Genomic DNA, 21052 nt, shown 5'->3' on the forward strand with positions numbered 1-21052 from the left:
CCACCGCACAAGAAATTTGGAGTGCATTATCAAAGGCCTTCTATGATTCAAAGTGAAAACTTGTAATTCATCACTTCCATCATAGAAGGCCTTTGATAATGCACTCCAAATTTCTTGTGCGATGGGTAAGCGTAAGTAACGCTTCATAATTTTTGGACTCATGGACATTAACAACCATCTCTTCACCTTTTGATTCTCAGCATACCATTTTTCATATCCATCTTTTGACTCTTTTGGTAGATTTGTCTTACCTCGGATGTAGGAAAGTTTTTCCCGTTCGGCAATATGCATCTCCACGAGTTGTGACCAAACGTCATAGTTTGATTCAGTCAAATGCTGAGAATCAAAAGGTGAAGAGATGGTTGTTAATGTCCATGAGTCCAGAAATTATGAAGCGTTACTTACGCTTACCCACCGCACAAGAAATTTGGAGTGCATTATCAAAGGCCTTCTATGATGGAAGTGATGAATTACAAGTTTTCACTTTGAATCAAAAAGCCTTCACTGTCAAAGGTCTTAATCAAATAAGTCATTTGTAAATCAATTATCTACTGTAGTTATTCCTAACAGTGTGCAGGAAGCCTTAGTTGATCCAAGGTGGAAAGCAAGATTGGTTAGCCGATATCCTCACCAAAGCTGTCTCAAGTCAAGTATTCTCAAAATTTTTAGACAAGTTGGGCATGTGTGACATCTATGCACCAACTTGAGGGGGAGTGTTGAGATATTTGGAATGTTTAGATATTAGGAAAGTTAAGATATTATGAATATTGAGATATTAGGAAAGTTGAGATATTAAGATATTAGTTGTTATTTCCTTATATTATTTTTTCCTTGTATCATCATTTCCCATTCTTAGAATGGTGATTACCCTCTATATATACTCTGTACATGAACAAAGAAAGTATGAATAAAAAACTATCATTCATCAATTTCAATAGATGGGTGGTTCCCCATTTCATGTAGGCCAAATGGGGCGGATCGACCGTGAGTTTCTAACTTCACCGCACTTACATTCCTTATTCAATTGGCACAAAGTAATCATCAGTGCCAAAGTAGCTGTCACCAAACTCCCCCAACCCTGGTATGACTCGAAACTCCTCATTTAATTTAGCATCAATCTCCGACGTCACAATTTTCAGAGATGGGAACCTATTGCATACGCACTGTATTCCCTCTGGAGCCTACGATTAGCATGGAAACACCAACTATCAGTATTTGGTTCCCAAAGAGTGAAAATATATTGAGAACAATGATTTTCCATTCTTACTAACAGAACAATCAGGAACAGGCATTGGATTTAAAACTCACAGAGATAAGATTAAGGAATATTATGGAGGATTCCGGAACCCCCTTCTTTATAAGAAGTTCGATTGCCTGGTTTGCGGAGTTGCCTGCAAGGGGCATCATCCAAGGTGAATCAATTTGTAAGCAAAAAAAAATGAACACGAGTGACTTCCTACAAGAGAATGGGTATTAAGAAATGAATGACAAGTAATACATAATTAAAATAAATAAATAAATAAATAAAAACCCACCAGTAGCAAAAACTGGGTCGAGGAGGAGGACATGCCGTTCTGAAATATCGTTGGGAAGCTTCTCATATATAAGCTGCTTGGAGGCAGAGACAGAAAATGTATGGTGAGAAGAACTGCATACATAGGAAAACCCTATAACATCTACATATCAATTCTAGTAAATATACTACCTGTTTCCCATTATCACCGTCACGGTGAATGAAGACTCTTCCTATTTTTATTCCTTTGCAACATGCCCGCAACGCATTTTCCATGCTTTCGCCACTGCAACAGTACAAATCAATTGACGCATGAATAGATATATTATATCTTGTGTGTCAGAAAAATAATAAAACTGACCAAAACGGAAAACCTCATTCCAGGCTCACCTTCGGATAATGGATACTCCACACAGTTTCTTGCAAAATTCAACTCCAGTATATACTGATCCTGGAGTGGGACAACAACACGTTCAAAGATTCACGGCAGATATTTGATAGTTAGCAATATGACATTAATGTAAACTACTGAAGCTGGTTAGCAGTCATTCTAGGACAAAAATAAGGAAAAAACAATTTTTCATATGCTTCCAGAGTTGCAGGCCCAGTGCAAGGCCGACCTGGTGCCCAAGTTATATGATGAGTAAGAATTGTGTGTGACATTTTTCCTTATATCCTGTTGGAGTGACTTCTTGCTTCTCGAGGAATGGCAAGTAGCCAAGGCCATGCTTCACAACCTGAAAAGTCAATGGTTCAAGTGATTTTAGAAACAAAGAGATACAGATCCACTTATCTTATGGATAATAAGCTTGAAGCCAGAATGTACCAGGCGTATCAGCCGGTCTGAATAAAAAACAAAATCATGTTTCGATATTTCTTTGTCACGAATCAGAGTATGCATACCCCTTATCTGCAAGATAGGACTAAACATTAGAGAGAAGAACAATAAACACCTCTTTCCTCTTCCTTCACCCCCTCTGTGGAATTCATTATTAAAGCATTTATACCTCTGACAATGATCGATGCAGAGTTTTTTCAGAAAAGAAAAAGTTGAAAGTTTAATGTTGACACGAACAAGAGAAATCTAATTCTCTTTATATAACGATATAGATAAAACAGAAATCATGATATGCTTATATCAATAGTTGAAAAGAAGATAATAGGAATGCAAATTGTTAAGTGATTTAAGCTATGTTTGGTTCTTGAAAAGTTTGAGGGAAAGCAAATAGGAGGAGAAATAGAAGAAAAGAAAAATGTAAGAAAAACTTATAAAATTGCTCTCTGAAAAGTAAGGGTTATCTACGTTTTTTTCCTTGGTATCTTTTCTCCTTATCTTTTTTTCATCTTATCCAAACATTAATCATTTTCCTTGATTTTTTTTTCAACCCATCTTCACATGCATCTGGACTGTTCAGCTGATGCATGAGAAGCCAACTTTCAGAGTAATATCTACCCGTGTACACAACTTCTTATATTCATGAAGTCTTTAACCTTATCCCAGAATTAAGCTTGTTTCCTTTTACTGGTCGCACTTAGGTATGCTTAAGTGGACGGCTTAGATAACTGATAAATATGGTTTCAGGTAGCAATTGATTGTATGGAGCCGCCATTTGCACTCTACTACTGAAGCATGAGTTCATTTACTTTATGCAAAGGTGAAGAATAAGAAGAAGATTATGACGAATACCTGGAATGTAGAGTGCATAACATTCACATTAGGATATATTTTGCAGAGATCATGCTGGCCAAGCTTTGTGCGGATATGTTGCACAATCAAATCAATTGCAACGTGATTCTCACCACCCCGTGGTATGATAACATCAGCAAACTTCTTTGATGGAAGAATAAAATTATCAAAAGCTAGCAGGCTTGACGAATTTCGCATACTGTAAACTCAATGAAATACAAAGTAGCTAGTGTTATTCCATATCGTGTAATTGAAATAAGGATAGGCATAAGACATCAAACAACTATACAGTTTAGGAAATTTTCTAAACCCAATCGCCACATGCCTCGTATGAAAGAAAAGGAAAAGAAAAAAGAGTTCTTGAAAATTGATCCACATCATTGTAGAAATGCAAATGGGATTTTCCATATCTCTTGCAGACTATGGTTTCCACAAATACTTTTGATACGAGGTCAACTGGAGTCAGAATCTCCTTGTGCTGTGCCACTTAGAGCCTCTACCTAGTAACAACAGACTAAGTGAACCTCTTCCCTATACAAAGGATGTCCGGATAGGATGTCCAAGCAAGCCCCTCCGAAGCTTAAGTTAGACACAAGTGGGTATTAACCTTTAAAGAGGAGAGTGAATGGGCTAGCCATTTCTTGCGTACCTGGTTATGCTTGGGAGGGCCTTTTATAGTGCTTAGGAGAGAATCATTGTAGTGTTGTGTTGACACTTTGGCTTTTACTGTAATGATGGCTATCCTGCAGATGGTAAGGCAATCATTGCAGTTTAGGGTGGCTAGCTGGTGTCGTTAGATAGTGTGTCATGATGCATTTTTCTGTTGCTTCAACCTACTGGGGGTATGGGACAGTGTGTGATAATCTTCTGACACAGATGTCAAAATCAAGAAAGGTCCCATCGTCCATACTTTTGTCAAGAGGGAATGATTACATGTAGTAAGGGAGAGTCGAAACCTATCCAAAGAATGTTGCCATCTTAGGAAGTCTAGTGTTGCTGGCTGCTAGCCTATATGGCTCGGATGGGAAGCTTTGGATACTGTGGCGACCAACCAGACAATATTGAGAGGAGCACCACGTGGACCATCATGTGGACTGACACGTGGGGGAGGTCCCCACAAATACCTCGATGAAATGAAGAACGATGAGAATTCTAAGTTGAATCAAATTAAAAGAGCAATATTAACGTAGTCTGAAAATTACACCTGAATGAAAAATATGGCAGGAAACTCAGCATATCACCTCAAGGTAAATCTATGCTTTTTCTTCCTCTTCCTTTTTTCCTTTTCATTATTTTCCATTTTGGTTGACTACATGTCTGAAAATCTTAGTGTTACATTTTCATATTCCATTTTGGATGATCAACACTTCTTTTTGCGAAAGAGCAAACCTAACGTATGTCATGATTAAAAACAATTGTTATTCATTTTCTAAAACCATTAAATTTTATAAAAATATTTAAAAATTTATAAAAACTTTCCTTTTACAATTAAAAACTTACTTTATAGAAATTTATTATAATAAAATTTACAATAAAGAAATCTTCTAAATTCAAGGACTCAAAATAAAAACTTGTTTATAAAAGATTATTTTAGAAAATGTAAAGTTTAGATTTTCTTTTAAGGAGAATTCTAAAACCTCTTGTATTCTAAATAAAATTCAAATACTAATTATTAACTAATTGTGTTACCTAAAATTTCAAATTTTGTTAATATATTAATCTAGTTTTTCTTTTTCCTTTTTCATTTTTTCTTTTAATCATTTCTTGAGTAGATCTTGGAGATCATCTTCATTAATTCCTTCGACTTGGACAAAAAAAACTTAACCTCAAGTTTTAGTGACTTTCTAAGGTGAATCAAAATTCCAAGCAATGTTTCACATCCTTACTTTTTTTATTGACCTATATGAATGAATTGATAATGTAGAATAGGAAACTTTTTATTAGAACTATGTAAACTCATCAATAGATGTAATAACCAACTAAGATCTTCAAAGCGTTCATCAAGTTTATTCTTGGCCACTAGGATAGGATCTGAAGATTCAATTTTATGCAAGACAAATACTAACTTCTAAGTAATGGTACAACTTGGGTAGCTTGGGTTGGGTTGCTAGTCAAACCAAGCTCAACCAAAAAATAAATCACATTTGTTTAAAGCTTAACCTAACCCAATTTTCTGGCTAATTGTTTAAGAGTCCATTTGGTAGTGATTATAAGAAACGTTTTTAGTTTAAAAAATGTTTTTGAAAAAAAGTTAGGTGTTTGGCAAAATTCATGAAATACTTTTAAAAATCTGAAAAATCACTTGTAGTGTTGAAAAATCATTTAAAGTACGTTTGAAAGTAATTTTGGAAAACGTTTTTAGTATTTCTAACATTTAAATAATAAAAATTTTAAGTGTTAGAAAGATTAAAAACGTTTTCTAGAATCACTAACAAACGAGCTCTAACCTGAGCTCAACTCAAACATTTTTTTTCCCAAGCTTGGATTAAAATCAAGTTAGACTCAAGTTATAGAAAGATGTGTGGGTTAGGTTGGGGTTGAGTGAGTTGGATAGATTATATATGTTAGTTAGATCAAAATTCGGATCGAGTTGGGTCAAAATGGTTACAAAAAAAAAAAAAAGTTTATAATACATTAATTGGAAAAAAAGAAAAAAAGAAAAAAAAAGAAAAAGCCTATGGGAGTTCAAATTTTAATTGGCAAAAGGGGTTGCCCAAGCTAGCATAAAATCATATTGGGTTGAACCCCTCAAGGATTTTCCAATATTGTGAAATAAATTGATATTTTTTGAAATAATTGTGTAATCAAGAAGCTAGTGGTAAGTTACTTATACCACTCTCTATAAACTATTTTGTAAAAGAATAAAATTCTCAAGTTCCTTAAATTCAAATAAAATTCTACCAATTCTTGTTATACCATCCTAGGATTCTTCATGCATGTTTGCCACCAATCATAATAGTCTTTCCTTTGGAAAGTGAAACACCAATCTCTCTTGACCTTTTACATTTCTTAGTGAGCTTGGAATCAATTTAGAAATCATATTTTACCCAAAAAAAAAAAAAAACACTACTTAGAAAACTTAAGAGTTTTAAAAAGATTTGGAAAATTTTCATATTCTACTTTAAAAAAAAAAAATGGGAACTTGAGGATCTTAGAAAGATTTTCCTTTAAAATTTAAAATTTAAAATTCTTTGAGATTACTAAATACAAAATCTAGCATCACTGTTTTCTAAATTTTTTTGCCCCACAATGCTGAATGTTCTTTGTGAAAGACAAAATCAATTTTTATTTTTTATGTACCTCATATTGGAAAAAATTCTTACCCATTTGTAGTAATATATAATAAATATTTGCATGGTTTTTTTTTCTATAGTTGCATAAGTGAAATTAAGGTTTTGAGGAGCCATTGATATTCCTCATTGTGATGGAATTCCATTAAAAACATCATTGATCAAAGTATTGTTGTTTTGACAGCCCTTTTGGAGGTTTTGGAATGCTGTAGGGAGTGATGGCTGGGGAGTAATAGGTCTTGTTTCTACTTTGGGAATCCTTAGTGTATATTAACCAACTAACTTGAGTTCAACTTTTGATGTATTTCATTTCCAATGTAGGTGTATGGGAGGGTATTTTTGTAGAACCAACTCATGACAAGTAGGAGTTTGAGCATACAGTAGTTCTTTCAAGGCTTAAGACATGATTGAAAAAATTGCAAAAGACATATGGGTTTGTTCTTCTCATCTCTATTAAGGCTATTAACCAAATTAAGTATTAAAAGGCTTCGTAAACAGTGATGGTGTTCAGTTGTTGGCATTCCAGATTCCAAGCCTTGAAGACTTAGTCTTTGCTGAAGATTAGCTCAAGTTTGTTATGACTTTGTTTGTTTTAAATTTCAAAAATAGGTGTAACAGCCTAAATAAATATGCAGGAAAGATAGGAAGAATTTGTTATTTTTCTTGTATAAATATCTCATCTCAAATGGAATAAAATTTATTAGCTTCTCTCTGTCATATTTGCAGCTTTTCTTCATTATACCTGCAGCTTCATACCTGTAATTTCTCCAACAAGTGGTATCAGAGCCACAATTGGTCTTACAGGACTTGTGTTTCGAGACAAAACCAAGAAAGTGCACTTCATAACCCATTTGAAACCACACTAGAAAATGGCAACCAACAACATCTCTTTGTTAGCTCCTCAAATCTTTGTGGGAGAAAAATATCAAATTTGGTCCGTAAAGATGCAAGCGTACTTGGAAGCATTTGATCTTTGGGAAGTTGTAGCTGAAGACAAACCAATAGCTCCACTTCCGGCGAATCCTACCTTAGCACAAATCAAAGCTCATACTGATGAAAAGACCAAAAAGTTTAAAGCTAAGACTTTAATCTAAAATTCAGTTGCTGACTCGGTATTTCATAGAATTTTGAATTGTAGGACAACCAAAGAAGCCTTGGACAAGCTTAAATTGGAGTATCAAGGAAGTGATATAACCAAACAAATGCAAATGCTGAATTTGAAAATGGACTTCGAGTCTCTAACCATGCAAGAAGATGAAACTACCACCAAGTATTCTAACAGAATTGCTTTGATTGTCAACAAAATCAGGTCGCTTGGTGAAGAATTTCCTGATGTAAGAATCGTGGAGAAGGTTCTTGTGACACTTCCTGAGAGGTTTGAGTCCAAGATTTCATCTCTTGAAGAATCTAGGGACCTTTCACAAATTTCACTTGCTGAACTAATGAATGCACTCCAAACACAAGAGCAAAGAAGAGCTTTGAGGGAAGAGAGCGTCACAGAAGGTGCTTTTCAAATGCAGACCCTACAATCTAATAAAGACAAAAACCAGTTCAGTAAGAAGAAAAGTAAAAGCAGAGAGAAGAGTAGCAAAGAAGGGCCCCAACATAAGAAATATCCAACTTGCTCACATTACAAGAAGACTACGCATCTAGAAAAATATTGTTGGTGGAGGCCAGACGCAATGTGCAGCAATTGCAAACAACTTGGGCATGTTACCAAAGTTTGCAAATATAAAAATAAAGGCCCTCAATCTCAACAAGCACAAGTTGTTGATGTAGATTTGCAGGAGGAGAAACTCTTTGTAGTATCATGTTTCTCAAGTCAAGACTCTTATAATGCTTGGTTCATTGATAATGGATGCACACACCACATGTGTCACAATGCTACAATATTCAAGGACCTTGACAAAACCTACAACTCTATGGTGAAAGTTGGCAATGGTGGATACGTGGATGTCAAGGGAAAGGACGCGGTTGTTGTCAAAACAAATTCAGGTATCAAGCTCATCTCTGATGTGTTATTTGTACCTGATATTAGTCAAAATCTATTGAATGTAGGTCAAATGCTTGAAAAGCAATATTCCCTGCAATTCAAAGACAACTAGTGCATCATCTTTGATCCATATGAAGAGAAATTGCTTTATGTGAAGATGAAAAGCAAGAATTTCGCCATCAATTGGGAGAATGCTGTTGAATATGCATATGTTGGAGTTACTCAAAGTGTTTCAGACCTATGGCATAAACGGTTTGGACACTATAACCAAAGGAGCTTAGTGGAGCTAAAAAAACTTGAGCTGGTGGAAAACATGCCAAACGTATCTGATGAAGCTCAAATATGTGAGATTTGTCAACAAGGCAAACAAGCAAGGTTGTCATTCAAAAATAATCAAGCATGAAGAGCCACCGAAAAGCTTCAACTCATACACACCGATGTTTGTGGTCCCATGAAAACAACTTCTTTGAATGGTAACAAATACTTTATTTTCTTTATAGATGACTATACCAGAATGTGTTGGGTATATTTTATCAAACTAAAGAATGAAGTTTTCTTTGTTTTCAAACAATTCAAAGCCCTTGTAGAAAATCAAAGCAACTTGAGCATTAAAATCTTAAGGTTTGACAATGGTACGGAATATACCTCCAGTCAATTTTTTGAGTTTTGTAGCACTGCAGGCATCGAATGTCAACTAACAACTCCATACACTCCACAACAAAATGGTGTCTTGGAGAGGAATAATCGAACCGTAATGGAGATGGCCAGGTGTCTTCTATTTGAGAAAAAAAAAATGCTAAGTAATTTTTGGGCAAAGGCAGTTAACACCTCTGTATATTTGCTGAACAGATTGCCTACAAAATCCTTGAAGAACAAAACACCATATGAAGCATGGTACGGTGTCAAGCCCTCTGTTAATCATCTTAAAATATTTGGAAGCATGTGTTATTATCATGTACCAGAACCTAAAAGAAGCAAGTTGGACAACAGAGCTCAAAAGGGCATTCTCATTGGCTATGAGACATCAACTAAGGGCTATAAAATATTCTGTTTGCAAACTAATGAAGTTGTCTTGACCAGGAATGTAAAAGTTGATGAAATGACAACTTGGGATTGGCAAAATAAAAAAAATGCACAATCTGATGTTGGCTTCAATAATCATGAAGATTTTGAAACTTCTGAATTAGTAGATGATTTTCCAGTGAGGGGCATAAGAAGCTTGGAGGACATCTATCAAAGGTCCAGTTCTGCAATAACTGAACCAACAAGTTATGTAGAAGCCAAAGATTCTAAAGCATGAAGGAGAAAAATGCAAGAAAAAATGAAGATGATTAACAAGAATGAAACCTGGAAGCTTGTGGAGAGACCCAAAAATCACAAGGTGGTCAGAGTGAAATGGGTTTTCAAAACAAAACTCAATCCTGATGGTTCAATATGCAAGCACAAAGCTAGGCTAGTGGTGAAAGGATATGCTCAACAGGATGGTGTTGATTATCAGGAGACTTTTGCTCCTGTGGCAAGGTATGACACTATTAAGCTACTTTTTGTACTTGCTGCTCAAAATTCTTGGCATATATTCATTAGTTATATGTTAAATCTGCTTTCTTAAATGGATTTGTTGATGAAAAGATATATGTAGAGCAACCAAATGGGGTTGTGGCTCCAGGCAAAGAGGACTATGTGTACTTTCTAAGGAAGGTATTGTATGACTTGAAACAAGCCCCCAGGGCTTGGTATGAAACCATGGACAAGCATCTGACTAAACTTAGTTTTGTTAGAAGTCAGAGTGAAGCAACCTTATATGTAAAAACTGATGATGTCCAACTTTTAATAGTCTCTTTTTATGTAGACGACATGCTCGTAACAGGAAATCAACCCGGGTTAATTCAAAGCTTCAAGGATGAGATGAACAAAGTCTTTGAAACGACCGATCTTGGAGTCATGAAGTACTTCTTGGGAATGGAAGTGATGCAGTCATGTTCAGGAATTTTCATATGCCAACAGAAGTATGCTATGGATATGCTGAAAAAATTTAAAATTCAAGATTGCAAGCCTGTGTCTACTCCTATGACAACCAGGGAGAAGTTAAGCAAGGATGACGACTCCGAGAAAATAGATGAAGGCTTATATAGAAGCTTAATTGGTAGCCTTTTATACCTAACAGCTAGTAGACCTGACATATTGTTTATTGTTAGTGTGCTTTCCAGGTTCATGCACTTACCAAGTGAGAAACATTTTTTGGCAGCTAAAAGAGTATTAAGGTACATCAATGGAACTGTTGCTCTTGGAGTTCAATTTTCAAAATCTGCAGAAGGTGGTTTGAAGCTGCTAGGCTACTCCGACAGCGATCGGGGAGGTTGTGTTGATGATTAAAGAAGTACTTCAAGGTACTTATTCTCCCTAGGCTCAGGTTTTTTCACTTGGAGCTCAAAGAAACAAGAATCCACAGTAGAGGCAAAATACATTGCTACTGCATCTGCTGTAAATCAAGCTTTATGGTTAAGAAAAATACTGAAAGACTTGGGGCAAGAGCAAGTTGAAGCAACCAACATTATATGTGACAACATTTCTGTGTATCAATTTCGAAAAATCCTGTGTTTCATGGTTGAACAAGGCATATTAAGATCAAGTATCATTTTATCAGAGAAGTTCAACAATCCAATGAAATGTTACTTGTTCATTGTTCCTCTGAAAATCAACTCGCAGATATATTCACAAAGGCTTTACCAATGGAAAGGTTTGAAGCTCTTAAGCAGAAGATAGGTGTTTGTCATCCGGATGCCAAGGAGGAGTGTTTAGTTGTTGGCATTCTAGATTCCAAGCCTTGAAGACTTAGTCTTTGTTGAAGATTAGCTCAAGTTTGTTATGACTTCGTTTGTTTTAAATTTCAAAAACAGGTGTAACAACCTATATAAATATGTAGGAAAGATGGGAAGAATTTGTTATTTTTCTTGTATAAATATCTCATCTCAAATGGAATAAAATTTATTAGCTTCTCTCTGTCATATCTACAGTTTTTCTTCATTATACTTGTAGCTTCATACCTGAAATTTCTCCAACATATGGTCTATCACCTAATAGTTTGACCACCTTGGTTAAATTGATAATTTTTAACATGATATTGAGCCCTTTGGGGGTGGTCTTGGGTTCCAAAGTTACTGTTTGTTTGTTCCCCATTTGTTGTACTTAACGTCTAACAAGATTTTTGAGAGTGGTTGTTAGAGCTAAATTGGTCCATTATCTAACCACTCAAGTCTTCGGGCTAAATTGGTCACTTTAACAGCTTTTCATGTCAGGCTTTTCAAGGTTGATTGTTAATAATTGCTATTCACCATCTTATTTAGGACTACATACTGTCATAAAATTGATTACTCCTCGGTGTAACAAGAAATTTATCAACGAATCTGTTAGAGGTATTTAGTTGGATCCCAAAGGTTTTTTTCCTATTTGTAAATTTTTGTATATTGAGAGAACTTCCAAGTCATCTTGCCACCTCTTACTAACATATATGCTAATTTTGTAAAAACATCTCCCGATCATCTTCCAAAAACATCCTCACAACCTAAAATGAAGGTTGGTGTCTCAAGTACCAAGACTCCACAAGTTTCACACTCAAATCATAAGCAGGGAAGGGGAGAATTGAAAAGAATTCCAGAAACGGTTGACTAAGGTCATGGAAAAGGAAATGGAGATTCACCCTGTAAGTAAGAAAAGATATCAAATATGCCCACAAGACCTAGAAAAGATGAAAGCTCTCTTTGGATTGTGAGTTAAAAGAAAGGTGGGTTATTCTTCCCATGAGACATGATGTATTGTGTTTCATCTTCATACTTGCTCTAATAAATCATTATCTTTAATTTCCTTTTCCTTTATTTTTTGTTTATGCATATTAAAGAGAATGGAGGGTTATATAGTGCTGGCCTTGTAGCATGATTTGGAGAAAGAAAGAGAGAAGTGTAAATTACTTGAAACCCAGGTGAGTACTTTGTATCGATTATTGACTAATACACATACAATCAACTTTATTAGTTGTTGATTCCTACAAATATATCCTTGGCAATAGTTGAGCTGCTATAGTTTTAATTTCTCGGGTTTTTGCATGTGATGTGTGATAGTCAACCTGAGAATAAGGATGACAAAGTTTGATATGATTTATCAACACAGTTCAAATTTAATACATTTTTCAGTCGAATATAATCATGTTATTGAAATTACCACTCCTACCAAGATCCACTCGATTTTTGCGATTAAATAATCTCAATTTTTTTTTATATTTGAGAAGCCAAATTCCCATTAAAGACAATGTTATTTAACAAAAAAGAATTAAACTAGAATTTGGTTTAAAGCAGTGAACTCTACAAAGCATCATTTTTTTTTCTCTTCTATCGTTTCTTCTTTGTTTTCTAACTTCTCTTTTTTTTTTTATTTACAAATTCCTACTTGCTATCGATCAACTCCAAGAGGCAAGACAAACAATTGAGGAAATGAACAAAGAACAAGGACAATCTAATTGATATATTCTCATAGGAAAGGGTATAACCTAATTGATATATTCTCATTGGAAAAGGTACAATGAGACAAGAAGGCAAATTTGACAAAGAAATTAAAGATTAGTTTCTCCTACGTTGAATTCTTCTTATTTTCTCTCTTATTTTTAAGTTAATATCTTATCAACTTGGAGAGTTATTGTTCCCTTTAGGATGCTTCTAATGCTATCTAAGGGTGAAGGTGAGCTAAGGTTCAAAGTTATGGTCAAGTCTAGTACAACTCAACCAATCGATAAGGTCCATTGACTTCGTGGTAAATCGGTAAAAAATTCATTTAATTCCGTTGAGTTTGTGAAATGCCTTGATTATACCAGCCAATTCACCAAAACTACTCTTACTTATCTCAAATCCATGCTTCTTCAATCTTAGTGTCGTTAGTGCATTGGTTGATAGGTGGCCATAATCTAAACTCTTTTTTCTTGATTGGTTTTGGTGGGTGGGTAGGTGTAGGGATGACAATGGGATGGGTCTTTTCAGGTATCCGTCCTGCTCCGCCCTTAATGTGACGGGGTTTAATTTTAATAAACGGGTTTAGGAATTTTTTTTAAAACTCGGGACGGGTTCGGGTAATGCCCTACCCCGCCCCGCCCCGATTATATATAAAATTTAATTTAATTTAAATTTTAAAATTAAATTAAATTAATTTTTATTTTATTATTTTTAATATATAGATAATAATAAAATATTTTTAATAAAATAAGTTATAAAAAATATAATAATTTAATTATTTATAAAATATATTTATTTTAATATAATTAAAAAATTTAAAAGTAATTTAAAAAAAAAATTAAACAAGACGGGTATGGGAATTTATCATATCCGTCTGCCCCGTTCCGTCTCGTTTTATTTTTTAAATGGGATGGGGATGAGAATTATTTCAAATAAACGGGGCGGGGTTGGGATCGGGGCGACCCGTCCTGAACCTGCCCTGTTGCCATCCCTAGGTGGGTGATAGGTAATGTGGCATTGAATGACACCTTTGTTTTGGTTTAGAATTTAGAATCTAGGAAAATTGTGAAATCGAGATTTATGAAATTAATATATTCCTAATTGTTGTATATTTTTATTTATGAAATTAATGGGATTAAATGCATAGAGATACTCATCATGAATTAAAGTCATAACAAATTGAGAATTTAGGAAAATTACTAACTCGTATATATTATCTAACTCGTATATATAAAAACTTATCTTTTTTCGTTTCGTATCCTCTATGTTCATCTCACTTGTTTCTATTATGTTTCATATATTTGTATTCTATTAAGTGATGTTTATTTTGAATGTAAAATTTATATATAATAATAATTTTGAATGTTCAAATTATGGAAAATATGAAATTTAAAATATAAAAAAACAATTTACCATTTTTTTTTTTAATCGCTTGACTCTCTTCCAATATGTAGTTTTAAACATAAATTAACTATCTATTTATTATCCATCAATTATTGCAAAGAACAAAGAAAAAAAAAACTTTCATTTTCTTTACCTAGCTTTTTTTCTAGTAAATGACATAAGGCCTTTCAAGCACTTAAAACATTTAATCAATTAGTATTTAATATTAGTTATGAGCTTTAAAGATAATTGGAATTAATTATAAAGACTAATTAAAATGGTAACAATGCATATAATACTAAGGGCTTGAAACTACGAGAGGGATCACACCACAACTTCATCTAAAGCATAAGGTAATTGGGATGAGGGAGAAGGGGGTTATTATCAAGTACTTCAAACTGCTGGTGCTGCACCAAAACAGATAGAGAGTGATCATGGAGGATTTGGGCAGTGGTCACCTCCGCTGCGAGCGATATGGGTGCAAGTAGAATATGTAGAGGGTGGCACAGGAGCTCATGGTTCAAAGTCGCGGTATCGGTCATTGACTCGGAGGGTCCCGAGGCGTATCGATCTCGATGTATCGGTTTGGTATTGGACGATACGTAAAATAAGCTAATTAGAAAATTCAAAAAATTATAAAAATATTATGTAAATCATCAGAAAAATATATACAATTAAATAAACTCAAAAAATTTTATTTTAAAAATTAATAAAATAAAATTGTATTACATTTAACATTATTTAAATAGTTATAAAAGTATTTGCTCAAAGTTATTTATAATAATACTAATAAAAATAAATACATCGGTCACGAAATCAACTTGAAGTCAACTATAATCAATATGATCTTTAGAGGTAAGATCTATAGACGGGGGTGCATAAATAATTTTTTTTTTTATCAATTTAGACTAATACATCAACATAATTATTATTTTAAGCAATAACTTAAATTATTAACCTCCTTCCGAGGTAATATTAATACATTATTCTTATATGATTCTTTAAACAAATTTTAATTTAATTTTTTTATATATAATTAATTTTAATTATATTTGATTTTTTTTTATATATATTTTTATAAAAAATCATGCATGAAAATTTTATTTTTCTTAATATATTTTTGAAGAAATCATTTTTTTTCCATAAGCTTAAAACACCAAATTTTTATTTTTTTTATTTTTTTATACAGAAATACATGGACCATAGGCTTTTATGAATTGAACTTGGGTTGGGCCTAATCTGGTGGGTTGAACCCATAAAAATATGTCATGGTGCTGACCCACATAGGATCAAAGACCTATCTTCTCCTATCTTCCCTCCACTGAAAGCAGAGAGTGCGATCTACAGAGAGTGAAACCGCCATGGCCATCTCTCTCTTCTCCTATCTTGCCCTCCACCGTGGACGCTCACGACGTTGGTTCTGCCGGTGGTGCCATCAAATCCTATTTTCTTCACTGCACAAAGCTCTTCTCTGCTCCCAAACTCGGAATGAGGGTTGTTTAGCCAGCGTTCAGTCACCGTTGCGGCACCAACAGCGCACCAAAGATGAAAAATCTTCACTCCTGATTTCTCTAAAAATGTTGATTCTTGTTGTGATGGGTTTCAGAATCTGTTGATTTTTTTTTTTTTTCCTAGTCGACCGAGTTAACTCGGAATATCGGTCGAGTCATCAGAGTCCAACCGATTCAAAGCAGAGTTTAGGTATAAAATGTATCTGGTATCGGACTCGTCGCGGTCGACGTCGAGGCGGATACGACTCGGCCGAGTCGTACCGGACTCGGCCGATATTTTGAACCTTGATACCATGTCCCTTCCGGGAAAAGCAAGAGTTGTCTTCTTGTTGGTTTTGATCTTTCCCATCATACCTTTTGTATCTTCAAGGCCTTTGAATGGTGTGGAGCCAATTGCCAGGACCCCTGTTCATGCAATATGGGTTCGTCATGAGAGAGCTCCTGCAGGGTTCAAAATATCGGCCGAGTCCGGTACGACTCGGCCGAGTCGTATCCGCCTCGACGCCGACCGCGACGAGTCCGATACCAGATACATTTTATACCTAAACTCGGCTTTGAATCGGTTGGACTCGGATGACTCGACCGATATTCCGAGTTAACTCAGTCGACTCGGAAAAAAAAAAAATCAACAGATTCTGAAACCCATCACAACAAGAATCAACATTTTTAGAGAAATCAGGAGTGAAGATTTTTCATCTTTGGTGCGCTGCTGGTGCCGCAACGGTGACTGAACGCTGGCTAAACAACCCTCATTCCGAGTTTGGGAGCAGAGAAGAGCTTTGTGCAGTGAAGAAAATAGGATTTGATGGCACCACCGGCAGAACCAACGTCGTGAGCGTCCACGGTGGAGGGCAAGATAGGAGAAGAGAGAGATGGCCATGGCGGTTTCACTCTCTACAGATCGCACTCTTTGCTTTCAGTGGAGGGAAGATAGGAGAAGATAGGTCTTTGATCCTATGTGGCTCAGCACCATGACATATTTTTACGGGTTCAGCCCACCAGATTAGGCCCAACCCAAGTTCAATTCATAAAAGCCTGTGGTCCATGTATTTCTGTATAAAAAAATAAATAAATAAAAATTTGGTGTTTTAAGCTTATGGAAAAAAAATGATTTCTTCAAAAATATATTAAGAAAAATAAAATTTTCATGCATGATTTTTTATAAAAATATATATATAAAAAAGTCAAATATAATTAAAATTAATTATATATAAAAAAATTAAATTAAAATTTGTTTAAAGAATCATATAAGAATAATGTATTAATATTACCTCGGAAGGAGGTTAATAATTTAAGTAATTGCTTAAAATAATAATTATGTTGATGTATTAGTCTAAATTGATAAAAAAAAATTTATTTATGCACCCCCGTCTATAGATCTTACCTCTAAAGATCATATTGATTATAGTTGACTTCAAGTTGATTTCAAGACCGATATATTTATTTTTATTAGCATTATTATAAATAACTTTGAGCAAATACTTTTATAACTATTTAAATAATGTTAAATGTAATACAATTTTATTTTATTAATTTTTTGAGTTTATTTAATTGTATATATTTTTCTGATGATTTACATAATATTTTTATAATTTTTTGAATTTTCTAATTAGCTTATTTTACTTATCGTCCGATACCAAACCGATACGCCTCGGGACCCTCCGAGTCAATGACCGATACCGCGACTTTGAACCATGCATGGTATACATGCAAAGAAAATCTACATGTAGTAAGGCGAGAGATGGAGAAGTAATGAATAAGAGTAGGTGTATTTTTGTAGGAGAAATTAAAATGGTTAAAAGGATGTTATAACAAGAACCAAGGAAAAACCAACTTTGGTTTTGTTTTGTCCAATAGCAACAAATTTCGGATTCTTCTGACAGTGGTGCCCACAATCAGGAATAAGACTGAAACCAGAACGAATGATCCGAATCTAACAGGAGACAATATAAAAATACTCTCTTTTCTTGAAGGTCATCTAACTAAATGGTCATCGAATGGACGTTCATATAGAGAAAAAGAATGCATTTGAACATGTACACGTCGGACAGTCCATCAATTCTCTCTTCTCCGCCATAGGTTGTAAAGGAACAAGGTGCACCCAACTTCCCACTCAGCACAGTTATTATATAGATTATGTATGAAAGAGGTAAGGAGGAATTGGGATCGTTGTTATTGATCATGCATCACAATCTTAGTAGCTCAAGGAATAAACAACTAAACGATAAGGGCTCATTTGTCTATCTTTTCTTATGCAAGTTGAAAAAAACAAAAGTATTTCATAAAAATGCCTTGATCATGACCGGTTCATCAAAACTACTATGACTTAATTAACTCAAATCCATGCTTCTTCAATCCTAAGACTGTCAATGCATTGGTTGATAGGTGGTCATAATATAAAATCTTTTTTCTTGATTGGTTGTCAGGCATGAGTCTAATAATATCTCTATCATTCACTTGTGAAATCGGGAATTATGAAATTAATATATTCCTAATTGTTGTATCCTTCTTTAATGAATTAATAGAATTAATTGCATAGAGATACTCATTAGGAACTAAAGTTGTAACAAATGGAGCATTTGGAAAAGTTATTGCTAATTTATAATAATTAGTGGTCACATGTCTAACTCACGGCCATTAAAACTTATTTTTTATCATATCCTCTGTGTTTATCTCACTTGTTTCTATTATCTTTCATATATTTGTATTCTCATCACTGATGTTTATTTTGAATATAGAATTCATAAGGCCTTTCAAGTGATAAAAAGGGACATTTTTCTTTTCTTAAACTTTTTTCAAACAGTTTTTTCCACTAAATGAGATAAGGCCTTGCAAGCACTCAAAACATCTAATTAATTAGTCTTTGATATCACTTACGAGCTTTAAAGATAATTGGAGTTAATTCTAAAGACTAATTAAAATGGTAACAATACATATCATACAAGGGCTTGAAATTAAACTACAAGACGGATCGGAGAAGGGGATTACGAGGGTTACATAGATAATTAACCACTACTATTTTTACAGTAAAAATCAAACTAAGAAAGGAACATAGAGCTTGCATTATCAAGTACTTCAAATTGCTGGTGCTGCACCATAGCAGATAGAGAGTGATCATGGAGAATTTGGACAGTGGCCACCTTCGCTGCGAGGGATATGGGTGCAAGGAGATTGTTCAGAGGGTGGCACAGGAGCTCTCTCATGACGAACCCATGTTGCATGAACAGGGGTCCTTGCAATTGGCTCCACACCATTCAAAGGCCTTGAAGATACAAAAGGTATGATGGGGAAGATGAAAACCAACAAGAAGATGACTTTTGCTTTTCCTAGAATGGACATGGTATACATACAAGAATCTAGTTGTAGTAAGGCGAGAGATATTAAGAAGCAATGAATAATGATAAGAGAGCCGGTGAATTAATGTATAGGAGGGATAACTGATCATAAGTGAAGAAGAATGAGTGGTACTTATAGGTGAATGTGATATAAAAAGAGTTAAAAAGGGAGATGCAGTAGCAAGGTGGGCACTATGGATCCAGCCTACTCCCGCACCCATTTAAAAACTTAAAAAAAGACCTAGACTTTTCTTCACTTGGCTATTAAATAAAAATTTGGGCTCCCTAACTTTCTTTCTAATAAAAAACGAAAGCCCCTTCCATTTTTGTCCTTCAAATGCAACAAGAAATATTCAGCGATAAGGTTTTCAAACACTCAAAACATTCAATCAATTAGTCTTTAATATTTATGAGCTTTAAATAAGGGTTATTTCATTAAAATGTATGAAATAATCTTCTATTTAGAAGTCTAATTTTTCATATTTTGTAAGCCTGAAAAATGCTTATTTTTTACATAAATTATAAATACCTGACCCCTCATTTTGGCAAGTAAGAGGGCTTTTCTTTTTAGGCCAGCTGGGGTTAAGGAGCTGTGGAGAGGATGTTCTCCTGGGTCCGGGTGACACGTGGCAAAGAATATCCTCCAACAGAGGGGGATTTTTGACCTTTAGGGAGAACTTTTAGAGAGTGGTGTAGGGACTTTTACGAGGGGGGAACCAACCGGTGGCACGTAAGGAGAGGATTCAGAGACCGTTGGGGAGAGGCTTGGGGGGGGGGGGGGGGGGAGGAGGACAAGCAAGAACAGTAGGAAAACGAGAGAGCTGAGGGAGGGGAAAAGAGCTGAGTATGGTGGGGGAGTGAGAGGGGGCAGCAAGAAAAGTTTTAGGAGCTTGAGAAAAGAGAGCTGAACAGGAGGGAAATGGGAGATTTTTTAGAAGAAAGGGGGGCCATTTCTGAGAGGGGGAGAGTAAGCTGAGAAAGACATTTTTGAGAGAGTGAGCAGAAGATTTAGAGTAAGCTGAGAGAGCCAGCAGAAGATGGGGAGATCTTGCTGATTCGTGGGAAGGAAAGTAGAACTTGAAGCCAAGCAACTCTTTGCTTGAGGGGAGCTTTCCAACTACTGTGAGCTTCTTGTCCCTCATTTTCAGCTACTTTTCTGAGCATTGATTTGTTGATTGGTGTGGACATCAAGGGCTACTCGTTTGCTTTGCTGGATCTAACTCTCTACATGCATGCTCTGTTTTGGCTTTATTTTCTCTTGTAAATATCTGATACATTGCTCCTTCCCTGAACTTGATATATAAAATTCATGCTCTTGTTTCCTGTGGATTCCACCTGGTCCTAGCTCCTTGACGATCCATGAAATAGAGGGTTCATACTCTGTTTTTTATGTTTTTATTCTTCTCTGTTTCCTGTTGAAGGTGGGATGATATCATCAATGGCCAAGTTGCTGGGACTGGAGGAGTGAGGTTATGGGGGGAAATGAACTTAATGGAGGATTTCTGTGATGGCAACTGTGCTCCAATCTATTGGTTCCAAATGTTGGCCACGGTACTGCATTGAAATTTTGGTATTCCTGGATATCTGTAAGCCATGCGGGTCACATTGAAACGCCTAAGGATGCAATGGAGGAATACAGATGAGGATGAGTAAATTTCTACTTGATGCTCTGGACACTAGTGAGGCAATCATGTAAAATGGGGTACTGCAGTCTATGAATTTTTCACCGTGGGCATGGTAGCTGACCCCTTTATCATGGAGACGAGACATTGACAAATGGGCGGTATTACAATGGGAGCATGCCAAGGGCCATTGCAGATGCATATACGGGGTATGATAAGGAT

General features: G+C 35.2%; 1 protein-coding gene across 1 annotated transcript; it reads right to left on the bottom strand.

The window, feature by feature from the left end:
* Nucleotides 1-961: 961 nt before the first annotated feature.
* LOC100264631 (uridine/cytidine kinase UKL1, chloroplastic) lies at nt 962-7334 on the bottom strand. Its single transcript, XM_059734171.1, is given in 10 exon segments — nt 962-1181; nt 1309-1391; nt 1536-1608; nt 1706-1799; nt 1904-1964; nt 2175-2250; nt 2340-2423; nt 3201-3374; nt 3376-3399; nt 7233-7334. Coding segments are annotated over 10 exon segments (936 nt in total). The 3' UTR covers nt 962-1016.
* Nucleotides 7335-21052: the final 13718 nt, after the last annotated feature.

The sequence above is a fragment of the Vitis vinifera genome, chromosome 17 (genome assembly GCF_030704535.1).
Source record: "Vitis vinifera cultivar Pinot Noir 40024 chromosome 17, ASM3070453v1".
Taxonomy (NCBI): domain Eukaryota; kingdom Viridiplantae; phylum Streptophyta; class Magnoliopsida; order Vitales; family Vitaceae; genus Vitis; species Vitis vinifera.